Source organism: Frieseomelitta varia, unplaced genomic scaffold (genome assembly GCF_011392965.1).
Source record: "Frieseomelitta varia isolate USP_RPSP 00005682 unplaced genomic scaffold, Fvar_1.2 scaffold_574, whole genome shotgun sequence".
Lineage (NCBI taxonomy): Eukaryota > Metazoa > Arthropoda > Insecta > Hymenoptera > Apidae > Frieseomelitta > Frieseomelitta varia.
Window position 1 is genome coordinate 153,079 of NW_025110339.1, and position 12,426 is coordinate 165,504.

At 40.7% G+C, this 12,426-nt stretch overlaps 1 protein-coding gene across 10 annotated transcripts in view; it reads right to left on the bottom strand.

The window, feature by feature from the left end:
* Positions 1-8,563: 8,563 nt before the first annotated feature.
* Positions 8,564-12,426, bottom strand: part of LOC122534063 (protein unc-13 homolog 4B) — a 28,865-nt gene continuing 25,002 nt past the window's right edge. For 8 of the 10 annotated variants that reach the window (XM_043664354.1, XM_043664349.1, XM_043664352.1 and 5 more), the window contains 7 exons: positions 11,680-12,038; positions 11,418-11,607; positions 11,000-11,306; positions 10,649-10,729; positions 10,033-10,156; positions 9,768-9,961; positions 8,564-9,668 (listed from right to left, as the gene is read on the bottom strand). In XM_043664354.1, the coding sequence (XP_043520289.1) occupies positions 9,574-9,668; positions 9,768-9,961; positions 10,033-10,156; positions 10,649-10,729; positions 11,000-11,306; positions 11,418-11,607; positions 11,680-12,038 (1,350 nt within the window). In that variant the 3' untranslated portion in view covers positions 8,564-9,573. The remainder of the gene's footprint in view (positions 9,669-9,767; positions 9,962-10,032; positions 10,157-10,648; positions 10,730-10,999; positions 11,307-11,417; positions 11,608-11,679; positions 12,039-12,426) is intronic. The other 2 variants (XM_043664350.1, XM_043664358.1) reach the window with 1 other exon arrangement.

The following is a 12,426-nucleotide window of genomic DNA, read 5'->3' on the forward strand; positions in this document are numbered from 1 at the left end:
CTATTCCGTGTTTTCATTTACGGTCTGTACCATTGATCGTACGCAACAGCGCACGTAATCAAATCTTCGTGTCGTAACGTCACGTACGACGAACTAACGTTTCCTTCGATTAGCAAATCTCGCTACGTGAATTAGCAAATGTCTAGTTGGCAAAAGTAACAGCAAGTAATAATTCACGGGTATGAGATATTCATTTCGTGAAAATTTTTATTGCTTTAATACATCGTCCGCTGGAAGAGCAAACCTCGATCCTGCAACGCAAAATTTTCGAACCGTCGAAATGAAATTGTACTCGCAGAAAATTCTTACGAAATTTACCTGACATTCAAGCATCTAACACGATCGTCAGATCTCTCAGAGAAAGAGAGAAACATCTACAAAAGTGTGCAAATTCGCGTTCTGTCGCAAGGGGAATCTCCGCGGAGCGGAATGATATTTTTCATCCCGTCATTTCACGGAGATCATCTCCGTGTTCCACTTAGCATCAAGACGTTCGAGACGCGACGAGTTCTTGCGAGTTTTCGAACGAGGAGATCGCACTTCCTGCGATGGCCTTGTTCCGCGAAGAAAGAGGAAACCGAGGTGGAAGAAGCGGATTGCCCTTCGCGAGCAAACTGGTCTCTCACTGGACGTCTGGACGGGGAAGACGCAAGAAAGAGGATCGCTCGACGTCCGATCCTGCGCCGCCGATACTTGTCACGAGCGGTTGCTCCGGCGGCTTTGACGGTCTCGAGGAAGACGAAGAAAAGGGATCGGAGCGGACGGATCGGACCAGTCGAAGAAAAGGACAAGTCGAAGAACTGAGAAACGACCGGCCATTGATATAACGAACGTGACCGGCGCACCTTCGTCGCTATTACGACACTGGACAATAAAAAGAAAAGAAAAAAGGACGTGCGCTCCTGTCCGGCTGGTGGTTCGCATCGCGGTCGCGCGATAAATCGCCGTTAAGTCGAAATTACGATCGCACCGGGGGTGTCGCTGGCGTTTCTGCGTGCCATGGCAAACGGGCCGCGGCTTAAGCCTCGTTTTGCCACCATCTGGATCGACTGCACCGCTCAGCCACGACATCCTTGTATTGATGATAGTTGCTCGTGCAACTCTGACGCTCGCCAGCTTTTTATTCCGTACTTTCAATCTGGATTGCTGGATTTTCTTCTTACCTTCTCCTTACCAAGTGGTGGCTTTGTTGTTTCTTACGTTATAGTTTTTGATAGGACGGGATATCCGTTGGCACGAGGAATTTTTATATTCTTCTTTTTTACACCGATCCAAATTGCGTTAACTTCCTGTAAGTAAATCTACTAAAACGGTTGATCGTTACATTGTTGGACTCTCAATCTTCGACAACGATTGATAATTTGTTTCACGTCAGATTGAAATTCTTGAAGTACAAAATTCCACAATAATTTCAAATCAGTGTGTTTACTGTACCAACTGCTGTTGTCCAGTAAACATCATCATCGCTAGCTTTGCGAACTTTGTTTCTAGTTTCTTTTTTTCGATTTCACTGGTCAAAGCATTGTGATTTGGTCAGAGTAAAAGATATGTTCGCTGAACTAGGATAAAAACGTCGATTCGATAAAAGAAGAGGAAGAAAAAGAAATTATAATAATGATGAAACAAAGCGATTGGTTGTCATAAAACAACGATTGAGCTATAATCGTATGTCGGCTAATTATTAATCCTTTGAGGCTAGAAACCGCAAATTACGGTCAGCCTTTGGAGATTCCAGACAAAGGTTTTCCCTCGTCCGTTAGAAAAATGTCATTTTCTCTTTTTCTCTCCTTTCCCTCCGTTTTGTATTTATTTAAAGAAAAATAGGTGCACAAACAAAAGAACACGCCCTAAACAATTTTACCCCTAATCGATCACATTTTCCACTGTCTCGACGATGCAAGTGTTCCGTGAACACTCATAGTTTACTCCACCAAGGAAGAAAACAAAGAAAGGCGAATAAAAAAGAATGAAATATCGATCAAAAGTATTATTATAGCTACTGTATCAAACTGGCTCAAAAGAGCTTCATATATACACACAGGTAGTACGTTATTAGTCCGATGCATACGAAATTTCGTTTCACTGAAATTTGAATTCGCCAGTTCAATCGTCGTCCATTGAGGTGAGGATTCTTATAAATATTTAAAAGGATTTATTATAAAATCATCGAACCTGATGAATAATTAGAACATCTGCGTTTATAAGATCCACCTGTGTTTAAATTTGAAAGGAGTGAAAAATAGTAAAAACGATATAAATACGTAATAATGAATACAAACAAGTAATAGCAAATAGTGAGTACAGCATTTGAAAAAAAGAAAGAAATGAAATTATTTAATTGTTGAGCAACTGCGCCGACTTGTAAATGGTCAGACACGTACGCGTCTGTCTAGTAACGTCCTTATCTACTTGACTCGTTCTTAGAATTCTGAGGATTCTTTCGTAAGAGCTCGGAAAATGTGGAATTGTTCGATGGAATAAAAGCGAATTGTATTTATTAAGTAGCTTCTCGTAAATGTAGAACAGAGTGGAATGAATCGATTGATGTAAAATAACAGCATAATCCATGTATGCCTGGTTTTACGCTGGCGTGGCGTGGCGTGAACCGCGTAGCGTAGTGCTTATGTTAATTTCAAAGGCTGAATGAAATTGCCGAGGGGCGTGGGGGACCAACCACGGATTGTTCGTACGGATCTTCGTGTCAGCGTCTCGTCACTGTCACGCCAGATTAAAATCCGGTTCTCGATTCGCGCGTACCTCTCAATGAAAATAATAACCGACGCTCCAATAGGCCTCGGATCTCTCTTTGTCACCGACGATCCTTTCATTCTGGCAGCGAAACTGCGCACTAAGAGCGTCAGATTAAAAGTTTTTCATTGAACGTATCAACACGCGTTGCGCTGGAACCGGGTTTTCGCCGCGTGTTTCATTACTGTCCGAATTCGATTCAATCGTCGAGATAAAACGAAGTGAAAAACATAGCGGCTGAAATTGTTTTGCATTTCTGTTTTTAATCGTTTTTATACGGATTGTTTTTTTTTTTTTTTTTTTATACGTTTCACGATTATACGTAAATATTGATGGGACATTTGAAATGCATATTGGTAAATTATAAACGATTATTTACCGTATTCTAGAACAAAATTGAAATGCCACTATCGCAAAGGGTTAAAATTACGTCAAGACAAAGTTCCATGCGATGAATATATTTTACTCATATATACACACTTATGCACATATACGCAAACAGCTACATGCAATCGATGTTTATTATAATGATATCTACTACAAACTCTGTTGTTTATTAACCGCTGTGTAATTAATACACTGTACCGGTATATTGTACGATACTGATAGACTACGCAAACAATGTGAATCTAATCTTACAATATAATAATAGCACAAATATAGTCGTTTGATCATTCTCTGCTTTATCCTATCTGACACGATTAACTACTACTATTGGTCTCTCTGTCATCTTGTATCAATATTCTTTTTATTTTTATCTTATGTGTGATACATGCTCGCGAAGCGCATAGGTTTGTAAAATTAATTAATCATTAAAAAAAAATTCCGCACACTTTTCGTTTTATTGCTGCATTACGTTCAAGTGTTTAAACGTTGAAAATCGTTCCTGCACCGCGACACGTTGTCCTTCAACAATTGTTTTCGGAAAAATGGTTCCACACAGGTGCCGATAATAGCACACTCCGTGCGTATATCCATACACCAATTTTTTTCTTCTTTTTCCTTTTTTTTTTTTTTTCTTTTTGTTTTTGATTCACGCGGCGACGCAACGGCGTAGTTAAACAACGGTAAATTGGCCAAACAACTGTTCATTTTTCTCGTCGCGCCCGTAGAATCTCTCTCTTTCCACCGGGTAAACATTATGCATATGTGTTGCGTGTGTAATTACACGGCTCAAAATTGCATGACGTGATACGATGAAATTACAAAAGCAACAAAAATGAGAGAGAGAGAGAGAGTGGGAAAGAAGAACGAAAGAAAGAACAGAGAACGAAGAGAAGAAGAGTGGAAAAAAGAGTGGAAAGAGAGAGGATGTAACCGAGAGGCGGCGGTGTGGTGGTTGCTGCTGCTGCTGCTGTTGCTGCATCGTCGTAAATAGCCAGTGTCCCGCTGTTTTAAAGTCGTTTTAGATTGCACGTTTCGAAACGATTGTTATCGGTCAACAGTCATCATTGGTCAGTTTACATAGTCGCCTCGTATCGATCGACATTCCCGGTAATTACGTATTGTCCGTAGAACGCTGCCGTGTCGGTATTATGCGCTCGCACACGTACACACGTGCGTGCAGTAGCGTCGCGTATACGTGTACACTTGCACGTTGACGGACGCGTATGCAAACACGCGCACCAACGCCTCGCAGAGGCTTGAGCTCGCGTGTGTGCGCGACAGTTCCGTGAAACGTGTCACAAACACGTTCCACGTTACCGATAAAATGGCGTTCGCCGCAGGAAGAGGCGACCGGGTTAGATTCTTTCCGGGATACAGCTAAAAAAATTGGCCACTGCTGCGCGCGGCATTCAGTTTGATTTGCGACAGCCACTCCGCCCCTCTCTTTCTCTCACCGACTTCGCCCGAATTTGTAGCACGCTGTCCGTTGATATACTTTTAATTAGAACTTCTTCGTCTGGCTTTCATCTAACTTTTAACAATTCTGCAACTATATGTTTTATACGACTCCTATACGACACGTATATATATATATATCCATTGAATTATGGAGTAGCTATTTCGGATTATTGGTATCGAACGAACTACTCTGTTCATTCCCCTGATAGTCAGGTGACATAGATAAATGATGATGCAGACAGGTCTATACGATGTAATTCATGAGAAGAAAAAAAAAAAGGAAAAGAAAAAAAAGGAACGTTATCTAAAGTTCTGTTTAACGTGGTTAAATTGTCCCGAGTTAATGGTGGAAACAGACATCCTGTGAAAGCGACCGTTCTACGACTATCGTTGTAATTACGACTTTATCTGTACGTCTCGAGCTCCTTAATTGTCTCATATTTGTACTGCTTGCACGGTCTACGTATGTACACATCACTGGTGCTGGTAACACTGGTGTGCGTGCGGTAATCAAAACGCGTGTAAATAACAGAGATTCAGCGAGATACAGAACTCCGTTGAGGAAGTTTTCTTATTCTTCGAGACGCGATGTATCCGTCGTGCAAGTTTTACTCGGCGATTCATCGTCGTTTCCCCGGGAGATTATTTATCGCGGAAGATTGCACCGTGACGTTCTTGACATACTTTATTATTGTTTCGCGTATCAGAGCCGAAGGTAGCCGAGTGTGTACGACTTATCTGCGTGTATCGTGCACCGGCTTAAAAAAAAAAAAAAAAAAAAAATACAGAAATGTCGTTGCAAGGAGCTCGGCTCTATCTCTGTTTCATCACATCCATCAGGCACGAAGCCTCTATCGTCTCGTATCTCTTCTGCTTGTCGCGAAAAGTTTCTTAATCGAACGAGGTCGGAAAAACGCGCGGACGATCAGAGCCGATAAAATCTTCCTTATCAAAAGCGAGTAACGTCACTTTCAGTAGTCGTGTTGCAAACCGAATCGAGATCCGAGCGGTGTATGTACAAGATTTCCAATCGATCGCGCGGAAAGCTACTTGATATAACTGGATCTGTTACACGCGAGTTCAGCGACTGCCGACTGTCAATTAAGCGGTGGAAAAAAATTGATGACTAACGACCAGATAAAAGGCGGCAGTGCATTCGAAATCACGTTCTCCATTCTAACGATCTCTCTGAGCACCTGACAAAACACTCCTTGAATATCGTTCATATACGATATACGACCGAGCGCGATAATTTGTGTCAATATTTTGAAGGAATTTCAAGCGGCCGAAAGTTGGGTTGCGAGCGGGTAACGACGTGATTTGTAGAAATACATGCCTAGCATGAATATGGATCGGTATGGACAGGTATATTCTTCTCTCGCTATCTGCGCTATCCGGAAACCTCCGTGTAATAATCCGAGTTCATCTCCAGCGATCGAAAAGTTTCCGTTTTAAGGACACTCTGTCGCATCCAGTTACAGGAGACGGCTCCTTCGCCAAAGTGGCAACCCATTTTCTCCTTTCCCCCCTCCCCCTCCCGTTTTCCATCTTTTTTTTCGTGATCTTGGCTTTTTGCAAGCTTCCCTTTGAGCCGCAAGCCGAGGTTATGCATGACAAAAAGGGCACTTCGTCTCCGGCGGTACACCGAAAATTTTAATAAACATCGAGACGAGGTAAAAGTATCCGGTGCATCGTCGAGTCATGGACAGGGGCGGAAAGTTTAACGCGTCGCAGAATTTCGCCTCGAGTTATTAATAACGAAACGTGAGGTAGCTCTGGTGCAGTTTTCACATTCGTTTAAGATTGCGTTCGCAACGTCGACGCCCGTTTAATGCTAAAATTTCTGTTACTGTTGCGAGATCTGAAGATTCCTTTCTTCGAATCTGAGGAATTCCAGCTATCTCGCAGTTCTAACAGCGAGTTTGTCACTTTGTCGGAGATTTTACTGTTCGCGCAATTTGCTGGTTCAATCAACGCAGCTTTCGAGGCGCCTTTCGAAACGCAATCGTAGAACCGTAGCCTGGAGAGAGGGAGAGAGAGAGAGAGAGAGAGAGAGAGAGAGAGAGAGAAAAGGAAAACTCAATCGGAGCAATATGAAATCAATTGCGAGGCAATTAAAGCGGAGAGCCGTCGTTGCCTCGCGCACGAAACTTCCGAAGCTCGATCGCGAAGTGAGCGCCGGTTATTGCGCCGTTTGCATCGGGCCGCGGCCGGTCGCATTCATTTGAATTTTAAACAGTTTTCCCGATCTTTCTCTAAAACGATGCCATAGATTTCGTTACGCGTAATTACAAGGGTCCAGACGGGACACAGTGTCTATCTGCTATCGACGTGATCGCCAAGAGGGACCTCTGTTTGCGTATTTTAATTAATACGCCAAAAGGCAAACCTCATTTTCTTTCTATTAATCGTCCTATACTCGATCCTTTCCACCTCTTCGTCCTATACTCGATCCTTTCAACCTCAACGTTACATTTTTACGAATTATCGTATTAATGAAATTGTCCTGTTCATTTTCTGCGACATTTCAATTGGAAGGAACGATATTTTTATGGAGTATCTTATCAATGAAATTGTCATATTCGTTTTCTGTTTGTCGTCGTATACGTTTTGATCGGGAGGAAGCTATCATTTCACATTTCACGAAAGAAATACAAGAGTTTGTATTTGCGGATTTTCTTACTGAGCTTCGAAACACGTCGTCAGTAACGTTCCCAAAATTATCTTCCTGCTAAAAATTGTTCTTCTGTGAAAGGTAGAACGCCTTTTTACCTCTTTAGTTATTTTCTTTTCTTTCTTTTTATCTTTTGTATACAAAAGATGAAAGAAAGGGAGTGGGGGGATGGAAGTATAATAGAAAATTGCGAGATTAGTTCGCATTGCGTGCACTTGTAGCTACAAGCATTGCGTAGATGACTTTCTGCACGCCACTGAATCATCAGCCTACGGGACTGCGATAACAAGATAACATGTTAGGAATAGAGTCAATTAAGTAATCCGAAATTACATGCCTTTACCACGCAACATTAACTTTCCAACGTTGATTCTTGATGAAATAAGGAACATACAACTATTCGTGAAATTTATTATTAAGCCCTACAATTTGAATTCTATTCTCCAACGTTTATCCACCTAGGTATTAGGTTAATTGAATTTGGAAAAAAATATTTAATATTTGTCATTCCTTCTATTCACTGCATAATATCAAAGAAAAATTGTCCAAGCTACACTTAAGATTAGCGGTAGAAAAAAAAAAAAAGAAAATGAAACGGTATAATCTCGAGCAAAGGTCGTTTTCGATATTCCAGCTCCCTCTTCCAGTCTTCGATGACGACGCATCAGCCTGTTTTCTCAACAGCGTCAGTATCGATAACGCGATTACAGCCTGGTAAGATAAAAATCTTCAATTGTGTATCAAAAAGAAAACCGTAATCAGTCTATTCACAATAGATAAATCATGACGATTCATGTCACAATTTTTAATAAACTTCCTGTTTCAATCAATCGTGAAATTTACTATGTTAAATGAAATTTGAAAACAGCGACACAAAGAACGGATACTGAACGAATTGTGTAAACAGTCAGAGAAGAATAGAATTTTTGAAAAATGAGAGAAGATATATATTTTGAATTTATGGATTTTTTTGTTTTCCTGGAATCTTTGTGCGCGGCTGATGATACAGTAGGTAACTATAGCGTAACGTCGAAATTTCCGAGAGGGAATAAGCGATTCAAACTGCGTTTCCCTCAACGCACGCAAACGGAATGAAGTGCGTGTAATTTTAAACAGAGCGCATTCCATGGAGACAGGAATGAGAAACGAGAAAACATTAGCACGCATGTGCATAATGTGAACTTCCTTCCATAAATGACGAATGAATCTAATAATAACGTGTTACATGATGAGAAATTAATCGCGTATTATGGAATTTTTGAGCAGCACTTACAAAATAACAATGCTTCGTGTTGATACATTTTAATAATTTATTCGACGTTCATTACATTTTGAATTGCCTCGCGTTTACATAAATACATGTAATATTTAAAGTAAGATATGATTACTCTCTGTCTGTTCTGGATACGATAATCGTTCAAGTTAATCAAAATGTGTTCAAAAGTGTTTGTTTCAGAATGAAAAAAAAAAGAAAAAAAGAAAAATAGTAATTTTCGAATTGTCGCGTCGCGAGAGATAGTTTGCAAACAAAGAGTTCGATAGCAGATCTCTTGACCGCGATTTACTTTCGTTCCAACAATGATAACAACACTAACACTTTCGTTATATGAAACATACACGCGTTCGATCTGTAGTTGCAATTATTTGCATACTGTACACCTATGTTGGCAATTTTATTTTACTTTTGATTTATTGCAACTAAGCGTACACTGTAAACCTTAATGATAATCAACGATATTGCTCGTAAGTAGCACTTACTCAGCCTTATAGTTTTTCTAGTTTTGAAATGCGACGTTTCGTGTTCCGCGTAGGGAAATACGTTCAATTTTCGATAGTTGAAGCGATACACAGCCTGGAAAATGGGTCTCGGTTGTTAGAAACAGCTTGTATACTCGCATATCAAAATTTTATAAAAATAGTCTATTCCTTTGTTCTGTTTCTCGTGAACAAATCTAGTCTGTACGCGAGAAACGAAGAGCGACGATTTGAATAAATTACAAAATTTATAGCTCGCACACGCTCGCATTTAAAGTTACAAAAATGTTTTAAGTAACGTTATACGTTGGACGTTGAAATGCGTAGTTTAATTGCGAAACGGTTTGACATAAATTAGATTGAAAAATAGCGATGACGTAAACTGCCTCAACGTAAGGCAGTTTTCTAAAGGCTCGCGTATCAAGTTAATTGCTTATCGTACAAACGACTGAAATTGACAATCTCATCTTCGTTCGATTGAAGTTGAAACGTTGTTCCTTTCTATTGCACAGTGAGCAATTCTTTTCAATTTTCTCAGTAAGTAATAACGATTACTTTCGTTCAGCCTTGGAACTGAGCTTCGATAAAAACTCTGTCGCCTGGTTGTCTCCCTTCCTATGTTCCAACGCTTGGATCACGTCCGTACCTGAACACGTGAAACAACAAATGAAAAAAGTAAGAGATCAAGTAGATAGAAACAATCGATTAGTTACGACTGAAGGAATAAATAGCAAAGGAAACTTGCTCTTTCTTGTTGGACGCGATAGCATCAAGTGGATTTGCTCCAGAGATTCGATTCTTTGGTCCGAGCCTGTTTTAGCAATTTCGCTGAACGGCAGGAAAGCTTCCGCCATGAATCTCGATCGAAGGAAATCTTTGTCTTTCAGCTCGAAGACCACGATCGCGTTTTCCATGTTTCTCTGTTCGTTTGTCAGAGGGCTGCAAGTGATTGCAATTGTTCAAATTGAAGCTCCATTCTCGCTGCGGAAACAAGATTAGCCATTACTCACATGTTGAAGATCTCGTCAAACAGCGGATACAGATTCTCCTTTTGCACGTGCGTTTTAGGCAGCTTCACGTCAGCGAACTTCTCTTCCGGAAGTAGCTTCACCTTCACGTATGAGTCGCAACTACCTGGAAAACAGGAGGAACACTGTTTACGCTTAAGTCATCCTTTCGAGACACCGGAAAGACCCCAATATGGGCTCATGCACGGTGAAAGGTGACTATCTTTATTCTTCGATGGGTCTTTCGTCTACAAGGTTCCACAGCTTCATCAACAACACATCGAATCACTGCGTAACATTCGCTTGAATTTATAAACAATATCTCGTAACTTGGAACCTTATAGAAGTCTGCGTCACTCGCGATCAATTTCACATTTCTAAGTCGGAGGTGGGGAAAAAGTTATGCGATGTGCGAAAATGCTCGTACAATTCTCTAGGTACAAATACACAGTGAGACAAAACGTAACATAACAGTTTGGCCGGCGGTTTGTTCATGCAAATCTGAAGTTTCTAATTGTCATGAGGGCAGGCATGAGAGGATCTAATCGAGAGAATGATGAAGAAGAAGAACAGTGTTCCCGTTTGTTTCTGTTTTGCTTGACATCCACGATTTACATACTTGTCTTCCGTTCTTTCGGTCTTTGTTTAGATTTTGCATGAAGCTTGCGCTTGAGAGTAGACACCTTGCCTACCAAATCGCCTATAAAATCGAAAGAAAATATCATTTTCCTTGCGCCGCGGATCACCCGCTCGTTCACCCGTCGTCGATTTAAAGTGAATGATTAGCGAGCTATGAGATTCACTTTTCACTTTTCACAAAATCATATTTCCGTTACGGAATAAAGTAACGTCTAATCGCCTAAAATCTCATTTCTAGCAATCATGCGATCTCTAGCAGTAAGTTACAGTTTCGAACTATATTCGAGACGAAATCCGTCACGAAAGGGATGTTATACTTTTATCGCCTTACCGTTACTGTCGACTGGCCGCAATTTCCTCGCGTTCAGTATCTGAATGTTCAGAGAATTATCCACAAACTGTGCCTTGACAGTGATCTGTCCGTACTCGGACTCGTCCAACTCGTTCTGTTCCTTTATTCTCTCCTGATGGTAACGGTGTATCAGTTCGGCCGTCTCCAGACCGTGGAGCTCCAGCAGGTGTTCGATTTTTTCTAAAACTCTCACGTTCGCCGCCTCGTCAGCTCCGATGTTGAAATACCGAATGAGGGTATGTAGGGAACGATGGAGATTGGAGTAAAACGACGGTGGCCTCCTTCTCTGTAGCACGAAAATTTTCAATTTTCACTTAGCTTTTCTAATGCGTATATTTCATTGTTTCCTAATTATTAATATTTTCTAAAAAAAAAAAAAAAAATTTCCGTCACGTACCTCTAGGTTATTGTGCACCAATTGGAATAAACTCTCCGATATCGTGTCCCAGATGACGAGTAAAATCCTCTCGAAATTGTCTTCGTTAAGGTAATCGTGCAGCGTCGTTAGATTACTGTCCAAATATTGTAGAAGTCGTTCCATGGAATTGCTGGTCGTGTCTATTAACTCTGCACCCTCCATCAGATACCTTCATTCAAATTTTAGTTGAACCTTTGTATGAAAAAAGTATTAACCGAATCATTTTGTCGTATGTTGTTACCTGTTCATGGCAGGGGCCATTTTATTCGCGACAACTTGTAGCAGCTCTATGATCTTGTTCCTAACGGTGTCTGTGGCGTTGTCGATGATTAATTGAAGCGTCTGTTGGCATCTCTCTGCCTCTTCCTGAGTCTTGCTCTCCGCCAATGCATCCACGATATTCTGAAGTCCCAGATCGTTGGCCAACGGTCCAATTGACGTTCGAATGTAATCGATGTTGTTGATCGCGAAACACCAAGCCGTCGACACGACAAATTTCTTCTCGTACACGCTGCTCTCTGACAATTGTTCCAAATCTGTGGTCAGCTCTGCCTTCTTTGCCATTTTGTCCGCGTATGCGATCGAACATTTGCAGATGTCCTAGAAAAATCATAGCGATATGACACACATTTCGGAAAATAGGAAATATTTTCAATGATTGGATTTTCTTTTCAATTTGGTGATAATAGTTGCGCCAACGTAAATCAAAAATTTCTCGGTCGAGAAATCACCTTGGAACTTGAATTGAAAATTTATTGAATATTAAACCATAGGCTTTACAATTTTAGCCCATATAGGTTTGATTGCTACATGTGCAGGATGTTTATGCACGGAATCGGTGATTGGGTCTTGAATTAATCGTATTATCGGCTGGTATCTTTCTTTGTGTTGGTTTGTGTGAATGTTTTTGATTTGCTTTGGGACTTGAATTTATTGAAAAGATTAAAACCATAAGCTTTACAGTTTTAGCCAATAGGTTTGGTTGTTA